This window comes from Arvicanthis niloticus, chromosome 7 (genome assembly GCF_011762505.2).
Source record: "Arvicanthis niloticus isolate mArvNil1 chromosome 7, mArvNil1.pat.X, whole genome shotgun sequence".
Taxonomy (NCBI): Eukaryota; Metazoa; Chordata; class Mammalia; order Rodentia; family Muridae; genus Arvicanthis; species Arvicanthis niloticus.
This window is the reverse complement of record NC_047664.1, coordinates 31,761,153-31,781,755: the sequence shown is the minus strand read 5'-3', so window position 1 is coordinate 31,781,755 and position 20,603 is coordinate 31,761,153. Positions and strand designations below refer to the sequence as shown.

The 20,603-nt window shown below is 41.9% G+C and overlaps 1 protein-coding gene across 2 annotated transcripts in view; it reads left to right on the top strand.

The window, feature by feature from the left end:
* Abca13 (ATP binding cassette subfamily A member 13) overlaps window positions 1-20,603 on the top strand; it is a 439,574-nt gene that overhangs the window by 125,321 nt on the left and 293,650 nt on the right. For both annotated transcript variants that reach the window (XM_076938134.1, XM_034509530.2), the window contains 4 exons: window positions 5,174-5,368; window positions 8,649-8,813; window positions 10,446-10,623; window positions 12,382-12,521. In XM_076938134.1, the coding sequence (XP_076794249.1) occupies window positions 5,174-5,368; window positions 8,649-8,813; window positions 10,446-10,623; window positions 12,382-12,521 (678 nt within the window). The remainder of the gene's footprint in view (window positions 1-5,173; window positions 5,369-8,648; window positions 8,814-10,445; window positions 10,624-12,381; window positions 12,522-20,603) is intronic.

The window sequence follows — 20,603 nt, the reverse complement described above, 5'->3', positions numbered from 1 at the left end:
CAGGGCTGCTTCCATCATGAGGGACCCCTCATAGCTGCAGGTGCCATGATGAAGTGGTGTTAGGGGTATCGATTATCAGCAGAGAGGGGAGCAGGTGGCTACCATGTTAGCCACAGCAAATGACGTGAATATTTAGCTTGTGGTTCTCTCTCTCTCTCTCTCTCTCTCTCTCTCTCTCTCTCTCTCTCTCTCTCTCTCTCTCTCTCTCTCTGTGTGTGTGTGATTGCCTTCCTCTGCAGAGAATTGAGAAACCAGCTTATACATGAATGCTTCAATTGACAATCACCCCGGCTCCAATATAAATTGAATTTTACGTTAACTCTGACTAATTGGGGCTCAAAGCAAGCTTAGTTAGTAGATTCATTAACAGTTCATCTAAATTAAGAATGAAAGAGATGAAAAGTGAGGGATTGGAAATGTAAATTATCGTATCACAAAGTTACTAATCACAACAAAGGCAGTATCTATTTTCAATGAAAACATCAATTGTATCTCATTACACACCACACTCCGATGGAAATGGGATGGAGGAGAGGAGCTCAGCAGAGAGCAGAGCTTTGGAAACGTTTCTTCAACCTAGGCAACCTTCAGTGGAATAGTGACTACTTCGGTTTGCAACAGGAGTCTAGAGTAGTGGCCGGACTATCTGAGCAGCAGCCCAAGGCTGCCCATATAGAAGCTTTACTGATAAACTCATTTCTTTCAAGGTCCACGTTTTAAGATCCATTTTGGTTTGAGCAGAGATTTCTGCTTTGCTGCCTGTTTTGCTGCCTGCTTAGAAACGAGCAGCCACCAGGTGGCGCTGAAGTTCTATGGTGAGATGGGCTGCGCAGTGAGCTAGTGGGTTATGCAGTAACAATGACAGCACAGATGTTTTTTTGTGCCCCCCCACCCCCGCACCAATAAGTGTAAATTTCCATGCACCTCTATAACCACTGTGATCACTTAAGTAGATGGGTCCATAGGAAATTGGACAGGGACTAAACAAATTCATTCTCACTGTTCAAACACACAAGGCTATTCACTTTAAAGAGTACATTTGTATACTGATATCAAATATATTCACAGCCGCTTAGTTGGTGACATTTTGGGCTCTGTTTTCTTCTAGAGTATCAAGTTGATGGCTACTTCTTGTTTGTAGTTCCATCCTCCTTTGTTTGACCCTGGTTTTCTTTCCCATAGTCTCATTATTCAGTTTACAAATTCATCATATTGGACTCATCCCAGGTGATCTTCAAGATACACTTTGCAGTGCTGAGTTCCTTGGGGAAAGTTGCAGAAATCTTTGCTTGTTCTTCTTGTTGTGCACTCGATATCTCTCCATGCATCAAGCATGGTTCTTAGATGCTGTGCCTCAAAGGCATCGCTATACAGAGCCACCCTTCAATTAATGATTCTATCCAATTTCTATTCTCATTTTTCTTGAAGTACCCCAGTGAAAGGCACTTTTTGGCTGATCATACCTAAACACCTGCATACCTGTCCCCTGCTTTTCAGATCCTCCTGTTTGCAATTGCTGGAGGGATTGGGTCGTCTTACTATTATTGTGAAGACATGGAAACTTTTGCATGGGGCTTTTAGATGGAAATCCAGTATGTCTCATGTCATTCAATGTGAGCTTGGATCAGCTCCCTCTAACATTGGCTTTATCACTGACTTCAGCCTCGGGCTCCGTCCTAGAGAGATCCCATGGTTCTCTGCCCTTCTCTCCCACTCTTCTCTTCTCTCTGGTTCTTTATCATGCCAATAGGTCTGAGCTCAGCCCCATCCCCAGAGTAGAGCAATGTTCACTAAAGTATGCAGGATCAATTTTCCCCATTTGATCTGACTTTGCTTTCTTATCACTCAGACCTCAAATCAGCAGTCACTGTTCTCATAGATCCACGATGACTGCATTGCTATCAGTATGTCCTTGCTGCTCACACAAAGATTCAGCAGAGCTCCTCCCACACTGCTCACATTTTATCTCTACCTCAATGTATAAAATTATTAGCTGGGTAATGGTGGAACCACAGCCTCAGCCCTGCCCATGACTCATGGCCACATGTTTAAGCCGTTAAACCCTCAGCCCTCCCCCAGGTTTCAGACCCATGTCCTCCATGTGCTAACTCCTAAGACAGCCCCGCCCATTCCCACTCCACCCCATGCAAGCTCTTGATGAAAATGGTCAGGACCTGTCCTGGGGATCATCACTAGTTTTAAATCAAATAACTGTCCATGTGACTGCATCTAGATGCCAAGTGTGGGGTGATACCTCCCCAGGTCTTTGGTCTCCCTGAAGATTTCCAAGTCAAACATGGATGAATGGGAAACACACGAGAAACACAGTGCCTTTGACAGGGACCAGAGTAAAGTCTGAGTTGCCTGCAGCTCTCTGAATTGAAACAATGTGTGTTTCTAACAGAGCAACAGTGTTTCCTTAACTTTATACTCCTTACTTGTGCTACTTGATTCCGGCATCTTTCCAATGAGAAAAACAGGCACAGTCATTTTTTTTAAAAAAAAGATAAATAGCAAAAATGAAAAACTACACAAAGAGCTGGGCGGTGGTGACGCACGCCTTTAATCCCAGCACTTGGGAGGCAGAGGCAGGTGGATTTCTGAGTTCGAGGCCAGCCTGGTCTACAGAGTGAGTTCCAGAACAGCCAGGGCTACACAGAGAAACACTGTCTCAAAAAACAAACAAACAAACAAACAAACAAAAAACAAACAAAAAAAGGAAAAAGAAAAACTACACAAAGGAATATCAACACTTAAGGCGATTCTCCTGGGTGGCAGTGGGAGGCTCTCTGTGCTATCTTTATTTGGGAGATGAGGTGACAAAAGTTTCAAGACAAACAGCTTTACCTTCAAACAAATTCAAAGAAATAACCTTAAGTGTGAAGAGCTGGCACCATTGAGTGGCACATTGGAAAGAGGTGTATACAGAGGCTTTCGACAAGTGTTGGGGTCTTTTATGGGGCTGGCATAGGCTCTTGCCCACCCAGAGTTGGGAGCATCTCCTTTGGAGTTGATGCCTTATACTTGGGTGAGCCCTTCTTCCCAGCCAAGTTCTATCCTGAAACCATCTTTACAAAACTGAGCAAATGCAGCAATGAAAGGTAGGTTAGTACCTACAATACACCCTTAGGGATCCCTAGAAGCTGCCAGAGCACATCTGCAAACAGGTATAAGGAAATGTGTTGGTTCCACTACCATGCATAAAAGCCTTCTGGCTAGTTACATGTGAAGGTGGCATTTTTCTAAATGCCTTTTTTTTTTTTTTTTTTTTTTTTTTTTGATGAGAATAGTCTTAAATAAGTAGATTTCCGTTAAGGTGGGTCTCTCTCCTAGAGATGACAGGCTTCATCTAAGTCATTCCAGACCTTAGGAGAAAAACTACTGAGATGCTCTGAACAAGAGGGAGTGTAGCTTTCTGTGGCCTCTAAACTCAAGCTACAGCAGCACCTCACCCTTGGGGTCTAAGTCTCTGGCCACTACACAGATTGTTCTAGCAAGTCCCTACAATATACCTGAGCCATAAGTCTTGGCTTTCATTTTGTTTTTCTTCTAGAGTGTTTGTGTAGGTGTGCACACACACATGTGTGTCTGTTCATGTGTTCATTGAGGCCAGAAGGTAACACTGGCATCACTGTCTACCTTCTATATTGAGGCAGCATCTCTCACTTGAACCCATAGCTTGGTTGATTAGTATGGCTAGCCAGCTTGCTCCAGAGACTCTCTTATCGTCAGCTCCCGAGTGCTGGGGTTAAAGATAGGCTGCCACGGTTATGTTTTGGAGATGCTGGGGATCCAGCTTCTGTTATTCTTTTTTTCACGGTCAGTGCTTTATCTGGCTAGCCATCTCTTCAGCTCCCAAATCCAGTTAGGTTTTCACTAGTTTGTAGATGGTCTGTCTGTCTGTCTGTCTGTCTACTTTAGTATCTCTGGGGATCCCTGACTGATAAACTCTATTGTCTCCTATTGACTTTCTAGCACACAGAAGCACCCAGTGAGCCCTTTTTGACTGCAGGCCTCCTAATTTGACACTATATCTCTTATCATTGGATTCACACAATGGGCCTCAGTTGGCTAGGATATTCACAGAGATCATACCCATGGTAGCTGTAAACATGCAAATACAACATCTGATCCTGAATCTATGTTTTACATTCATTGCATTTTTTTGTTTTTTAAAACAAGGTCAGTAACCGAAAGATGAGCCCCAGTCCTTGAGGCACCCGAGTCCTTGAATGCACCAGGGAACACCAATGCTGTATAAGACAGAGTCTGCCCTCTGTGCCTCCTTCTGAGTTTCTGTGCTTTTATTTTTAAAGCAAAGTATGAAAAGTTTGGAGATGACCTTTTAAAATCTAGAAGTAAGCGAGGCAAAATTGCTTTAAAATTACTAGTTCCTTACATGTTAACAGTGAAAAGTGAAGGATCTAGCAAACCGAAGGCAAAGGAGAGTGAAAGGGCATCTGCCGACAAGTCCCAAGCGCTGTGGAACAGGCAGCCTTAGGGGCATGGGCAGAGCTGGTGAGGGGTGACAGCTGAGGTGTGTGGGGTGAGGGTTGAGGGGTGCTCCACAGACGCTGCAGAGAGAGGGAGGAAGGGAGCTACATCAGCTATTGCCAGAGTGCTCAAACACAGGGGAGCTGTGCAGACAGAGAATGACTTGCAATCTTGAAAACATTTCTGTTCAAAATGCTGAAAATAAGCCACAGAATTTGACCCAGCTGTTATCAGGATCCAGGTTATCCCTCAAAGGCCCATGTCATAAACAACTGGTCCCTTCAGGAAGTGGCCCTTAGTTGAAGAAAGTTAGGTCATAGAGACTGTGACTTTGGTATCTTTAAATAGGGAAACTGGGACCCTCAGTCTTCTTCCTTCCTCCTTGTGTCCTGAGCACCGTGAGTTGAGTAGCTTGGTTCCACCATGTGCATCCACCAAGATGCTCAATAGACTATGGAACAAAACTGTTGTAACCATGAGGCAAAATAAACCTTTCTTCACCATGGGTGTTTGCCTGAGGCATTTTGTCACAGTGATGGAAAGGTCATAGAGGCACTGTGTCTCTGAGTCAGTCTTCTGAGTTTCCAGGTGTTTGTTTTTCTTGAGAAAGCGGGCTCTAGGGAGCTGGAGCAAAACTGCACTGGGTTTGTTTCTTTCTGATTCACATGCTTTACAACAGGTTCTCCCCAGTGTCCTCACCATAGCTTTGTCTGGAAAATGTGACGAAGAAACTCTTCATCTCTTGCTGATGTTTCCTGAGAGTGAAAAATCCTGGTTTGCCACAAGGGAACTCTGCAGCCTTCCTGGGTCTCAAGTCTTCTCTCTGCTCGTGATGATGGGCCAGAACCTAAACCTGAGGAACTTCATTTACAAAGTAAGGACTGTGCCCAGTAAGGGCACTGCATGGGAGCTGTTCTAACTACACACTGGCACTGGATGTGCAGCTGTCTGCATCCTCAGACTCTAAACCCAAGGGAGCTTGGTGCCTTGTATGAAAGAATGTGAGGAATAGAACCTAGGTATAATCTTCCATCCTGGTTAGGGTCAGTGCCTTGACCAGAAGAAGCATCTTAGGGAGCACAAGGTCTATTTCACCTTATACTTTCATATCATAAGCCATCATTGAAGAAAGTCAAGGCAGGAACTGGAGCAGAAACCATGGAGGAGTACTGTTTACTGGCTTGCTCCCCACGGCTTGCTCAGCCTGTTTTATTTAGAGCAACCAGGACCACCAACCCAGAAGTAGCAGAAGTAAGCTGATTTTTTCCCACATCAGTCACTATTTAAGAAAATGCTCCCAAGACTTGCCTCCATGCCACTCTGGTATAGCATTGGTTTTCAGTGTAGGTTCCTCTTCCCAACATGTCTAGGTTTGTGCCAAGTTGACAAAACTATCCAGCACAGTTTCTATATTCTTTAATTTCTCTTCATCATGCATAATGCCTGCACAATAATAAATGCTATATAAACACTTGTTATACTGCATTCCCTGTGGAATACTGACAAGAAAACTATCTCTACCTATACACACTAGATACATAAAAATATTTTTGGCCCCCAGGTTGTTTAGATCTAGGGATGGCCCATGGCCTTCAGTAATGGCTGCAGCATTGACCAGCAGTGAGCAATTCTGTTTCAGCCTCAGTCACCTGGGGGCAGGTCACCTGTTGACTGACTCTGGGGATTGACTTCTCAATTACATCTTGTCAAATAAAGGGAAGGCTAGAAGACCTTATAGTGTCTGTAGGGTCGGGGCCATTGAGACATTGAGCACCACATGGTAGTGAGGAGGGGTCATAAGAAAAAAATGTTTGTAGTTCCTGTAGTCGGATTTCTCTATTTACTAAGACCCAGCATCCTGAGTGTCTAAGGAAGCAGACTGAGCCTAGTTCATTCATCTGCTGCCAAGGCAGGTGGTGCGCCTCCCATGTTACAGCTCTCATCTTTTCCCTGGAAAAAACATTGTCCCCTGGATTTGTGGTATTCATCCTGCGTTAGGTGCATCCAACTCTACCAGTGCAGCTGTGAGAAGGTGAAGAGGGATGAGCAATACAGAACCTCTTGTTCCTGTGTATGCCAGTTCTTTACCTGCCCGACAGCACTCCTCCACAAAATATGGAAGGTCTGAAAGAACTTAAGGATAAAATCCTCAGAGGAGAAGTACAGCTAGAAGTGGGTAAAGCTGTCTCAGATCCTACCCCAGCACTAAGTTCTCAGCCTTGCTTCCTATTCCCAGCCACCCTTTCCAGAAGGTCTTCGTCATCTCCACACACGAACCTTTAGGTAAATTCTCAGCACCCTCGATCCGTGCTGTTTCCCATGTCTTCCTCAGAGGTCTACCATTTCCTCCTGAGGAGTTGTGTCACACAGGCCATCAGAAAGGCCCAGATCTGCAGCAGGACAAGGCAGTGGCTTGTATTCCACAGTCTTGGGCTAGAGAGGGGTAAATTTGCTTTTCCAGGCTTTGTGGTCTTCTTCACCTTTGTCAGGCTTGGAAACCTCCAGCAGATGTTCATCTATCTGCCCACATCCTCCCCCTGCACCCTCACATCCATATACACACAGACTCTAAGAACAAGTACTAATTTTTAGAATAAGTATACTTTAAAGTCTCGAGGAAGATAACCATTGTGAAATTTATTCCTTATTTTAGAGGTCCTCTGCCTTGGTATAGTTGGCACTTCCAGCTGAAATGCCAAGGAGCTTAGTCTTGGGCATCATAGCCGTCCAACTTTACCTTGTACCTTGGAGGGCATAGATATCAGTCTATCTATTAGTCCATTTTAGTACCCGCTCCAGCATGCCCACAAAGGCCTCTCCAGGTTTCTAAGGGACAAATAAGTACTTAGATAAGGGTTATAATCCCTATCAAGGTTTCTTTGGAAAATGAGATATTAGATTGAATCCTATTTCCGTCAACACAACAATGGTGACACCAGTATTAATAACAATAGCTACCTTTATCCTTATGTACAGCTATATGAGAAGTCACTCCCATGTGATGTCACTTACAGATGAGGAGGTGTTCCTTGTGCACAGGCACATGCATCACTACTGAGATTTAAGTGCAGCCCCAGTTTACAGGGACTTTCTGTCTTACTTGCTGACAGGCCCAGAAGCCTTTGGGTTAATGTCACACATGCTGGAATCCCACATTTCCTACCTACCACAAATCAGGGTCCTTGAGGGAGGGGATCACTTGTAGATGGCAGTTGGAAGTAGAAAGGGGAGTGGGGCACTGACAAAAGCCACACCCCTTCTCCTGTTCCTGCAGTCTCCACTTTCTTAGCATGCTGAATAGGTCATCATTATCAGGACACAGCAGGACATATGGAAATGTAGAGCTGACTGAACTCCAGATTGAAAAGCGATGACTATGAAACTCCTTGGCTCAGACTAAAGAACTGAAAATCCAGGATGCTGATGACCCTCAGGCAGAGGGAGGCGAATCCCACCTGTTGACAGGGGGCTGCCTGCTAAGTTATCTCAGTCAATCAAAAGTACTCACAGTATAACCAATATTACAGACACTGTTCTATCTGCATTTTTCACATAAATGATCAAGCTGGAAAAGAATCCCAATTCCTTCCATTTATGTCATATAATTGGGGATAGATAGACAAGGAGTGAGATGTGTTGTGTGTCAGAGAACCTGAGCACAAGGGGGTTTCAGAGGACACTTTTACTGATCTAGTTTGCAGCCCTGAACTTTTCTCACTGGTAGACTCCAGGAAGCCTTTCACCTCTCTGGACCTCCATTTGCTCACGCACCACTCCAGGGTGCTAGGAGCACTGTGCTGGGGTGTGCGTGTGTGCATGTCACATAAAACACTTTGATTTTGAACCTCTTCTCAAAATCTACCTTAGTCATCTAAAAACAATATGAAGAAATATTTGGAAAATGATTCAAATTCTAACAATTTGTTGCTGGTTTACAATTTTACAATACTGCTGTAATTTAATATACTCTATAAAACATAGTTACATCTACCCCCAACACAGAATTTTTATAGAGTGTAACAAATATGCCTTTGAGGTTCGAGAGAGAATAAAATCAAGAGATCAAGTTTTCACTGTTCAAGAGGTGCTTGTGAGAATAGAAATAGCATTGATTATTCTGTTTCTTTTCCTCTCTTTTTTTCATGTCCTATAAGATTCTGATACCCTCTGAAGCAAACAGCTTGCTGAAGTCTCTGTTGGATGTCATTGCTAGCCTCAGCTCCATCCTTGCCAGAGCCCAGCATGCCCTTGAATACCTCCCCGAGTTTCTTCATACATTTCAAATCACTGCCTTGCTGGACATGCCAGACTTCCAACAGGTGTGTTTGATCGCTGCACAATGGGAGAAATGTTTTAGCTTTTTCTCTTTTCTGTTTGTTCTCTTTTCCTTTTGTTTCTCTTCCAATATCTATAATTTTATAGGACCACAGCATATATGGACAAAGACACTTTTGAATGGCTCTGGAGCTAACAGCATGGCAGTAGGGCTTGACATTGCCCTAAGGGCCTTCATGAAAAGTGCTGTTGCTTTATATCCCACCGATGAAGAATCTGAGATGGCTCACACTTTGTCTATGAAGTGAAAATCTTCTAAGTCAATTATTAGCACAGATGAAATTTCAAGGGCTTGTTTAACTTAATTCTGAGAGCAAATTGCTTTCAAGAACCTTAGAACATTTATTTACATATAAATAATTGGCTTACAAATTACAGATCATTTTCCTCTAATGCAAACACAGACTTGAATTAGGTTAGTGGTTTGGTATTAGCTTTTGCTTGAAGCCCTTCTACATAGGATAGAACCAACCAGGGATGCGTAAGGTGAGTTAGAGGTACAGGAGGGCCCAGATAATGATGAACCCAGAGTCCTTCCAAATAGTATTTCTATGTACTCATTAGTTGATGGGTAATTTGAGGAGCTGTCAAGAATCAGTATTAACTTAGCAGTGTGAACACATGCTAAGATTATTACGTTATTTGAGATAGTCATGTTATTTGATGGATTATTACTGGACAAACGAGGTGTATGAATGTGAGAGCTTATAACTCTGTGTCTGTGTGTGTATGAGAGAGAGAGAGAGAGAGAGAGAGAGAGACAGACAGACAGACAGATAGACAGAAACAGAGACAGACAGAGACAGAGAGACAGACAGAGAGAATGAGAATCTGGGTGTATGTGTGAATGTGTAGAATTGTGTGAGTGTGTATGTAAATGTTTGTGAGTGTATGTCAATCTGAGTGTGAATGTATACATAATTATGTATAAATGTGAGTATGCATGAATGTATATGAACATGTATTTGTGTGAATGTGTTTGAGTGTATGTGAATATGTGTGTGTGTGTGTGAATATACAAATGTGAGTGTGAACATGTGTTTGTGTGAATGTGAGTGTTGAGTGTATGTGAATATGTGTGTATGTGTGTGAATGTGTGAGTATACAAATCCGAGTGTGAATGTGTTTGAGTGTGTGACTATGCATGAGTGTGTGTGTGTGTGTGTGTGTATGTGTGAACGTGAGTGTCTGTGTGTAAATGAATAGGTGAGAAATGTGTGATTTTTGTCTTCTACCACACAACTTCCTAGAAAAAAAAATCATTGTAGTGATTTCAGTGGTTTCTCAAGAACAGAACAGATTCAAGCAGAGTCTATTCTTTTACTTGTATATTTAGTCAAAGATAAAACTATACTTCCAGAGGTCTGAGAAAACAGTTTAAAGTCACATATAACTGGAACTTGTTTTTGTTTTTGGGTTTTTTTTTTTTTTTTTTTTTTTTTTTTTTTTTTTTTTTTTTGAAGGACTTCATCTGTGTATCCTGGCTGTCCTGGAACTCATTCTGTAGACCAGGCTGACCTCAGACTCAGAGATCCTCCTGCCTTTGCCTCCCGAGTGCTGGGATTAAAGTGTGTACCATAACTGCATGCCTCAAAAATTGCTTTTCTTATTCTCAGGTTTCATCAAATGGCCAAGCCAGAAGTTCAGCTTCTGCCTCTTTCCAGTCTGTGATGAAGCTTCTGTGTAAGGACCAGGAGTCTTTCCTCAGCAATTCTAACATGTTCGTTAATTTACCCAGAGTTAATGAACTCTTGGAAGATGACAAAGAGAAGTTCAACATTCCTCATGATTCAAGTAAGACAAGAGCCACCTGCATTATGTAGGTTGGTTTGTACAATAATAACTGGGCCTGCATGGTGAGGTGTTCTTCCTGGGCTGACCTCTGGTGGCACATGATGGCACTGAATGTTAAGTACTCACTGTCAGGTCCCAGGACCCTTGATCACAGGCTAATCTTCTCAGCCATGTCTTCAAAAACAGAGTCTAAAAGATTTGACTCACCTGAAACCCCAACCCCTTGGGTATGGTAGGGTAAACAATGTTGATAACAGTCTTAGAGATCATTTCTGCAGTAGACGAGTATTCCATAGATGCTAAATACTTTATATAACTAGCTGTCAAACATTGGTAGTGAAGACATTTATTAGAGTTATTTAATTTTGATAAATTTTGTTTCTTATTTCTCTAGTGCTCATTTCTTTTTGTTTTTCATTTGGGAATATTGACTGGTTATCCTTCCTTCATCCATATTCCCTCTCATCTCACGCATCTACCCATGCACCCATCCATCATCCATCCATCCATCTATCCATGTATCCATCCATCATCTCGTCCATCCCTCCCTCCCTCCCTCCTTCCCTTCATCCATCCCTCCATCCATTCCTCCATCCATCATCTCATCCATTCATCTGTCTAGTCAGTTGGTTAACACTGAGGGGCAATCTTTGCTGATCATTTTCTGTATTTTTTTTCTAAATGGTTGTCACAGAAACCATTAGACAGCAATGCAAGTTTCACTTTTCAGAGGGCATTTCAGAAGCTCAGAGAACATTAAATTGCTTAACTGAATTTTTTTCAGCTCAGAAATCACTGATGATTCTTGATTCGAGTTTCTTGCTTTATGTATACCATGATTATTTGATTATTCCTAACAATTTCCCCATCTCTATTAAGCTTGTATTTTAAGGAGCAAGTTGTTAAACTAGAATAACCTCTACAGTCAATGATTCAAGGATTAATTTGTAGTTATATGGTTATCTTATCTTTTAGGGGATAGTTTTATCAGTTTTTTGGGTTTTGATAAAATTATTTTTATGTTCAAGATATTTGGAAATATAAAATTAACACAATGATCAAAACAGTTCTCATCAAAACACATACCCCTGTGAATCATGACATAAGGTCAACATAACAGTGCTCTTTCAAGACTTAACACATTTCGGCTAAAAAATGAACTGGTTATACTGACGTAATTCTTACTATTTATAAATGCTATAGAATTAATTACCAGTCATTAGAGTGATGAATTGCCTATGGATTTAGACAACTTAAGCAGACTTGTTACTGAAATCAATTAGCTTTACAATAAGAACCACCATAAGAAATTGTTTGAGTCAACATAGTATGATTTAATGTACTGAAAGTAGTGATTGTGATACTTTTATGTGGATTATCAGAAAGAATCCAGGAGCAACTTAACAACATAAGAAAGAGGTCTTTATATTCTCAACATTATGATATTGAAGTAAGAATTTTCTTTATTAAAACCACATTAAAAATAACCCCCATTCTCTTTTTTTAAGTGTCTGAGCCCTCACTATTAGAGACAACAGCCTGGAAGGAGGGATCTTGATGCTTCTTAGGGGACAAGTATTGCTAAGTCAGGAACATGAAAACTGGGGTAGAGCTCAGAGATATGTCATGAACGTATTTATGAGTCATTTCATTGAAAATTAAGGCATAGTGGAAGTATTTGCCAGTTTCAACATTAACTGGACATTACTTGCCAACTGAGGTCACCTAATATTTTCCTTCCTTTTTTCATCGTGGCAGCACCATTTTGTTTGAAGCTTTATCAGGAAATTCTACAGTCTCCAAATGGTGCACTGGTTTGGTCTTTCCTAAAACCTGTATTACATGGGAAAATATTGTATACACCAAACTCTCCAGAGATTAATGAGGTCATTCAAAAGGTAAGTTAAAACAAGTAATATTTTTGTAAACCATTCAACACACTGTATCAGGAAGAAATTGTTACATACGTAGTGGAATTACTATATTCATTGTGTTACATAATTTTTTAAACGTTGATTCCAGTTGGTCTTGTCCTGATGTTACCCTGTCATTCTTGATGTTATGTGTTGATCTGCTGAGCAATTTGCTTAGAGGACACTTTGAAGGGAGGGAGGGATACTTAGAATCACTAATGCAGTGAACTCACTAACTTTAATATCAAAAATTAAGGACAATTACAAATAGGACCGTTTCAGGTCAGGTAAGGGGGCACAGTTCCAGGAAAGCTTTGGGAACGAATTTAATCCATTTCACTTGATGCATCTGATACTAAAGAGAGAATTCAGTGGCGCACCTGCAAACTGATATCCTAAATCATGAGTCTCCACGTTGTGTCATTTTGGGTCACTCGCCTTTTAGTATATTATATAGTTTCTCCAGTCTCATTACTCAAAGAACTCTTCTTAATACTTGTATTAAAAATTGTGTTCTACTGGGGAATTTCTTACCTTGTTTCTTTGTAAACAATCATGCTGTATTTTCCTGGGAGTCTTTTCTTGTTTCTGGGGGAAGTTGTGAGCCTGCAGGCACCTTAAATGGTCACTTTTCCGAAGACTTGGGGACAATTTGATCTTATTTTCAAACACAGAAGATCCTATCCATGAATGACAAACTCTAAGCTTTAAGTACTAGTAGTAACTTAAAAGTACTGTGTGGTCATAGGACCAGTGAGTTATTTTTGGCCCAATGTACTTTCAAGAGAACTAGACTTATTCCCCTTGAGACTGCTATGAGATGTCACAGCAAGCCTCCTGGGCACTTGCCACCTGCCACTTAGCCTGTGGCTGCACAGCCCTCAGCATGCCCTCTATAGTATTTATAAACTCAGTATTCCACTTTAAAATGCCCTCTAGGAGGGCTGTTTGCCAATGTCTAAGTTCCTATGCTGGAATGCTAGCTATCAGGAGACTTGTCTACGGCCTCTAGTAGCTACTCTGTATGAAGCTCTGCTCAAGGGTGTCATTCTGCCACCACACCTGGAAGAGATGCTTACACCAGCACTCTGGTCAAAGCCAATGCTAGGTGATGCTCTATGTGTATAAAACTTACTAAAGTCTCTCATAGTTCAGGAATTTCATGGAAAATGTCTGTATCTCAGTTTATTTTTTTTAAACGGCTAAGGGTTTTTATACTAATATATATATTAATGTTATTATTAACATATATTGATATCATATTATGTGCTGTGTTGTGTTTTTCATTGATGGTATTTTATCCTCTTCAGAAATGTGGAAGAGAAAGGCAAACAGCTAAGGAAACAAACAATAGTATAATGTGAAATTCAGCCAGTAATTTGGAGATCCAGACCCTTGGATACAGGGTTGGAGGGGGGGTGCACATTTTATCAATGTTCTCACAATTAGGGTTTCAGAAGAACCACACACAATCTTACTGGTTCTGGCTTGGCTGATGAGTGAGGTGTAGAGGTAGTGTAAGAGAAGATGTCTACTCTGCTTGTTTACATATCTGGAGACTGTGCCCTGTCTTGTTCTACCTAGTTAATGTCACCAGAGACCATGTACTGTCTTACGTTTGCACTCATAAAGCTGACTTAATGCCATTGTCTCTTGGATAAATTATTCTTGCAGTCACCTGTGGTCATTTAGTTTTATGAAAATTGGTTCTGGTCTTTAAACACAGGGTCACATGTCCCACACAGCAGAGAGATACTTGCTGCAATGCTCTCTATGCTGTTGGAGTGATTGGAGCTGTAAATGGAAGCCATTCTCCCCATCACAGTGTTTCAGGCAGTGATGGATCACACGATCGGTGGTGGTTTTATAAGGTTATAATGGAGCTGAGAAATTCTTACTGCCCTTTGGCAACATAGCTGTCATCAAGTCATTGCACAATGCATCACTCATGTGTTTGTGAGGATGCTGGTGCTTTGGATAACACAGAGGACAGAGAGTTGTGTGTGCTGCAATAAAGGTGATACAGATAATTATGCTACTGTCTTATGTATGTGGTATACTATATGTTTACTATTATTTAAGAGTGTCTTGTATTTGTGAAAAAGCTTCAAAGTAGGCCATGTTCTGGCTGTAACAGCTCCATACATCTTGTACTAACCATGTCTCTTGATTGACCGTATCATTTAGTTTCATATCAATGCACTCTAAGCTGTGTGCACAACATGAACTGGGCTGATGGTGACAATTTTCAAGATGGGTCTTGGCCAATGATGGACAGCTGTGGGTGCTGCTTAGTCTTAGCTTCTTGGTTATTTCTTATTAGGTAGAAATATAAAAAAAACCCTACCTTTTTAAAAATTATTTTTAGTTTTATTCTTTAATCCTTTTTTATAGTCCAGACTTCATCCCCCTCCTTGTCTGTCCCCTGACTGCTCCCCTTCTTATACCACCCCATCTCCAAGAAGATGTTCCCATCAGGCCTCCCCACTCCCTGGGACCTCAAATCTCTTGAGGATTAAGTGTATCTTCTCTCAATGAAGCCAGACCAGGAAGTCCTCTGCTGTATATATGTCAGGGGCCCATTATCAGGTGGTGTATGCTGCCTGGTTGGTGGCTCAGTGTCTGAGAGATCTTGGGGTCCAGGTCTGTTGAGACTATTGGTCTTCCAATGGGGCCCCCGCCTCCTCAACTTCTTCCAGCTTTCCCCCAATTCAACCACAGGGGTCCCTGGCTTCCCTCCATTAGTTGGGTGCTAGTATCTGTATCTGACTCTTTCAGCTGCTTGTTGGGCACTTCAGAAGGCAGTCATGCTAGGCTCCTGTCTGCAAGCACACCACTGCATCAGTAATAAGTGTCAGGCCCCAGGCCCTCCCGTTAAGCTGGATCCCAATTCGGGTAGGTCACTGAACCTTCTTTCTCTCATGCTCTTCTTCATTTTTGTCCCCACAGTTCATTCAGATAGGAACAATTCTGAGTCAGAGCTTTTGACTGTGGGATGGCAACCCCATCCCTCTACTTGATGTCCTGTCCCTCCACTGCAGGTGGGCTCTACAAGTTACCCCTCTCCACTGTAGAGCACTTAATCCAAGGTCCTTCCCTTTGAGTACTGAGAGTCTCTCACCTCTTAGGTCTCTGGTACATTCTAGAGAGTCCCCCCCACCCCCGCCCACATCCTACCTCCTGAGGTGGCCTGTTTCCATTCTTTCAGCTGGCCCTTAGTGCATCACTCCTGTTATTCTCCTCCAATACCTGATCATGTTCCCACCTTCTCCTCACTGTCTCCTCTCCCACTCAGGTCCCTCCCTCCTTCTGTTCCTCCGTGACTGCTTTCTTCTCCCTCCCAAATGTGATTGAGGCATCCTTACTTGGGTCCTTTGGCTTGTTAACCTTGAATCCTGTGGGTTGTGTCCTGGCTATTCTGCACTTTTTTAAAAAAAATAATATCCACTTATTAGTGAGTACATACCATGCATGTCCTTTAGGGTCTGGGTTACCTCACTCAGGATGATATTTTCAAGTTCCATCCATTTGCCTGCAAATCTCATGATGTCCTTGTTCTTAATAGCTGAGTAGTATTCCATTGTGTAAATGAATCATTTTCTGTATCCATTTTTCCATTTTTCCATTGTGGGGCATCTTGGTTGTTTCTAACTTTTGCCTATCTATGAACATAATGAAGCATGTGCCCCTGTGGCATGGTGGGGCATCTTTTGGGTATATGCCCAAGATTTTTACAGGAAAAATATTAATGTGAATGGGTGATTTTCTATGATTCAATCTGTGAAACTGAGGTTGGCAACAAGAATTGCAGTCCCTTGGTCAGGAAGGCAGGGTTTAAGCACTCTTCTGCCAAATTATGTGTGGCCTCAGGCTTACTGCTTCTCTTAAAACTCTTTTCTTCCATCTGAAGAATGAAACTTGGATGCCCATCAGACATATCAATCAAATCCTCTGTCCAAGGACAGGGCACAGTCCCATTGCTCTGTGTCTTCTACAGAACCAGCGGGACACGATTGGAACAAGTGGGACCTGTGCTGAATTAGTGGCATGCACTGAGATATGAAGGTTTTTGTTTCAAGGCCAGCTGGATGACAGGGAGGAGGAGGTGCTGTTCAGGCTGCTTTCTTAATTGAAATGTTTCCCTAGTATTGAGCCAAGTGTTCTCTTCTCTTTGGTCACAAGAGACCTCCTGGGACAGAGAACCAAGAATGTCTTTTTCATTCTGACAGTCATTTACTCAGAGGTCATGGAAGCAAATATTAGACCTGCCTATTTCTGTGGAACCTACTGACCTGTGACTGAGCAGATTTCTGCAGACCAAGGACAGCGTGCAGTGAGGAACAAGGGGACTGGTGGCTGATGGCCCATTTCCAGCTCTCCCTGCAGTCCAGGAACTTTCTATATTGGGCTCTGTGCTGGGAGCAGGAGCCAGAGAGTGAAAACCACATGGATACCTGACAACTGGAGCCTCCTGGTGACTGTGCTCATGTAGTGACTATAGTGTAGTCACTACCTTATAAAAGACATCAAAGGATTAGTGTCCCCGCACCAACCTCTTGACATCTGATCCCTGAGCTTTTTACCTCCCTCACCTTCTAAAATGATTGAAGTGAGTTTCAAAACTTCACTTGCTTGGCATGCTTAAGTGGTCTTAACATAGTGAATTTTGTTATCTTTTCTTCTCAGTTATTGCAGTTTTCTGAGTACAGTGTCAATTTTGTTACATTGCAGGGTAATAGGAAGAGACTAAGAAGATAAAAAAAGCAGGGCAAGTTTAATATGGATAAGTATTACTATAAAAAGCATAGGAGTAAAAGAGGATTGGTCAGTAATAGAAAGAGAACACTGGAGACTGCAGTAATGGCCGACTGGCAAAGAATAGAACATGCCCTTGTGGAAGTAACCTTTCTTCTCTGACTTGATTTCCAAACTGCATTGAAGAGAGCACAGCAGCAAAAAAGTAGAGAGGTACCCGAGCATCTACACTCTGGAATATCAGAAGTATGCAAGCATAATGTTGTGCCAAAGGAGAAAGATGACAGGGTCCATCCTCATCAGTGAGAACAGTGGTGATAGGAGAGTTGCAATATGTTAACTTGATGACTGGAGCAGTCAGTCATAAATTGTTTATTTATAGAAATGGGACTTTTGAGGCATAGAGTTTCTATACCTCTCATCAGTTCTCAAGTAGAAATTCTAATCAAGTACAAATCTGAAACAAGATAGAAGAAGAGATGGAGGAAGAACTATCCCCTCTAACCCTTACACCACAAGCCCACACCTTGTCAGTGCTCTGGATCTACTATAGAGATTAGCAGTCGACATTTTCAGTTCCCAGATAAAGAAGCCGGGTTATAAAGTTGAGTAACTTTTGTACTCAATCCCAGGTCTTATTGATTTCCCACTCAGCGTTTTATCTAATACTTTTCTGCTACATTTTATTGTTTTCTTTTCATGAACTCACATGTGTAAACAGTTCAGTTACTGCTCTCAGTTTAACTGATCATGGTGTGGAGACACAGTCAGAGAGACAGAGCGGATTAGGGGTGATAGTTTCTCATACACAGGCTAGCTTCAAGCTTTTGAGTTGTGATTTCAGATTATGACGGGGAGAAGGTGGTCTTCACTGTCATCTTTCTACTAATTTTCTGATTGTATTTGAATGGGAGAGGATGCTAAACGGACTATACTACTGTTCTTATACTTCTGGAATTCTAACATGGTCTTTTATTGTCTCAGATGTAAAACTACTGTTCATTGAATACTTCTTTTAAAGGATTTAAGCATGAAAATGAACACTGCCAAATCCTTTCTTGCCTATTTCTCTCAAAACCCAAGCACAATTAGGCCTATTTTAGTAACGCAAAATAATAAGGGCTGGGGAAAATCTACGTTTTTAAGTGTATTGGCTATTAAATGAAAACCTGTGGTTCAAAGTGAAGTTTGGGATTTATACTGCTGGGGTTCTTTTTATTGATAATATCTTTGATGCTAGCCATCAAACAGTAAGGATTCTCTATATGCAATCTGCACTTCACCAGTTGGAGTACTGGTGAGCTATTTAAGCACATGGACTGCCTTTTATATAAGCTTGTATAACATTAGGTGTGGCCTTTCACCTATGCTTACAAGCCTGTCTTTAGAAGCTCATCCCTTGGAGGAACAGGATGAATTATACAGGTTAAAGGTGAATACAAGTCATTGCCGTGATTTCCATTTAATAGTTCTAAACTACAAATAATTATATAATTGATGAGTCGATATGAAGCAGTTGGCTTGGATATTTGTTGAAGTTGGAATATGTCAGAGAGTAGACCTTGCCCAGGACCCGGCTAAAGCCAGCAGGTGCTGCATAGACTGTTAACATGTTCAGAACAGTGGTGGAGGGAAACCCACAAGACTCTCAGGCAGGTTGAAGTTGTCCCTAGGGAGCTGTGTGGAGGGAATGAAATTCATAGAAATCTGCTTTCTGATTATGGGCCTCTCACCAGTGAGTTGAGGACAAGTTTTTAATGGCTCAGCCTGGAGCGGAGTTTCAGGTGGGTGAAGATGTCCAACATGGAGTCATTTATTGAAACTCAGCAGTCTTGCCCAGGTTAAGAGTAATTACATTTTATGAAAAAAACTTTTTGGACACAAACCCTTGCAAAACACCAGGTCTCTAAGGAAGCACTACCTGAAGGCCTAAGGGTGTGCTTGTCCTGTGAGACTAGATACTATAGAAGCCTGTAGAGATGACTAGACAATTCTTTGCAGACCTGTGATGTGTGTGGACTTCATCATCATACCTTCAGGTCAATTCTCCCAGTTAATGTTCATGGCCATGCAGTGGGAGTTATCCTGTCATTCAGTCTCTATTGAAGGAAAGCATATCAAGCCACACCCTCTGTCCGGGAAGGTCAAATCCATACCCATTTTGTTCGTGGGACCACTAGCTCTCTTCCTTTCGGGGATCTCATAAGCCTCATGGCCTGTGAGGAGACAATCTACGTGAAATCTGAAATGTAGTTTGGCACTATTTGTGCAGGCCAGAAGTTGTGGGTCAGAACTTTCAGAGTTTGATCTTGTGATGTATTCTTCTTGCACATTTAAGCAAAGTAAAACTTTGGAAAAAAAGGTTTTCAAGTGACAATGATCACAACAAAGCTTTAGGCATAGCTACATAGAAAGTCTCTAGCAAGGTTGCAGAACACCTGTGACCTTTACAATAAGAGTGAGTTCTACTGATTTGATTGCTAAACAGAGCTTAGGGCATGGGCCTAAGGAGGCAGGATTTATAATAGCACAGAATAGAAGCTGTTAGTGGAGGATGCAAAGTACACAGGACCCGATTCATAAGAATGAGTTCTATTCACTGAGAGACTAAGCTCAGGATAAGGGCCTAGGCAGTGCTCAGGATATTGGGGCACTGAGGAAGACTGTCTCCACAAAATAGCAAAACGATCGCCATGTTGTCAGACTCCAGCCTTCCAGGTTACCAGGGATCACCCACTTTGTTCCATTTAAGAAAACAGGCCTGTGTGTTTGACAAGCCTGGTTCCCCAATGCTTTCTTTAAGCTGAGTGTCCTACACTTCCTACCATCCAACCATCCATTCATTTATGTGTCCACCTATGTATCTGCTCCTCTATCCATCTAGACATACATCCATCTGTTCAACATGGCTCTTTTTAATATGAAGCAGGCTGACTGGAAACTGGGGATGTTCCTTTTTGGCAGTGAACACTGAAGTGGCATTTACTCCGAAGAGCTCCAGTTATCTATTGTTAAAATTCTTCACTCTCCTTGGAGTGGTAAGAGAAGCTGACTGACAGGGTGGAGGCATAAATAGGAAAGTGCTAGGTACAGCAAAGAGAAATATAGACTCAGAACTGTATCTTATTTGCTGAATTTTATTCCATTGCAGTCTCTTTCTTCCCTTTCTTTTATTACATTTCTCCTTCCTTCCTTCCTTCCTTCCTTCCTTCCTTCCTTCCTTCCTTCCTGTTTCTTTTCTTTTTTATGTTTCTTCATCTTTTCTTTCTTCTCAAATTAACTCATCTGTTTACTCTTCCCCTACACTTTCTT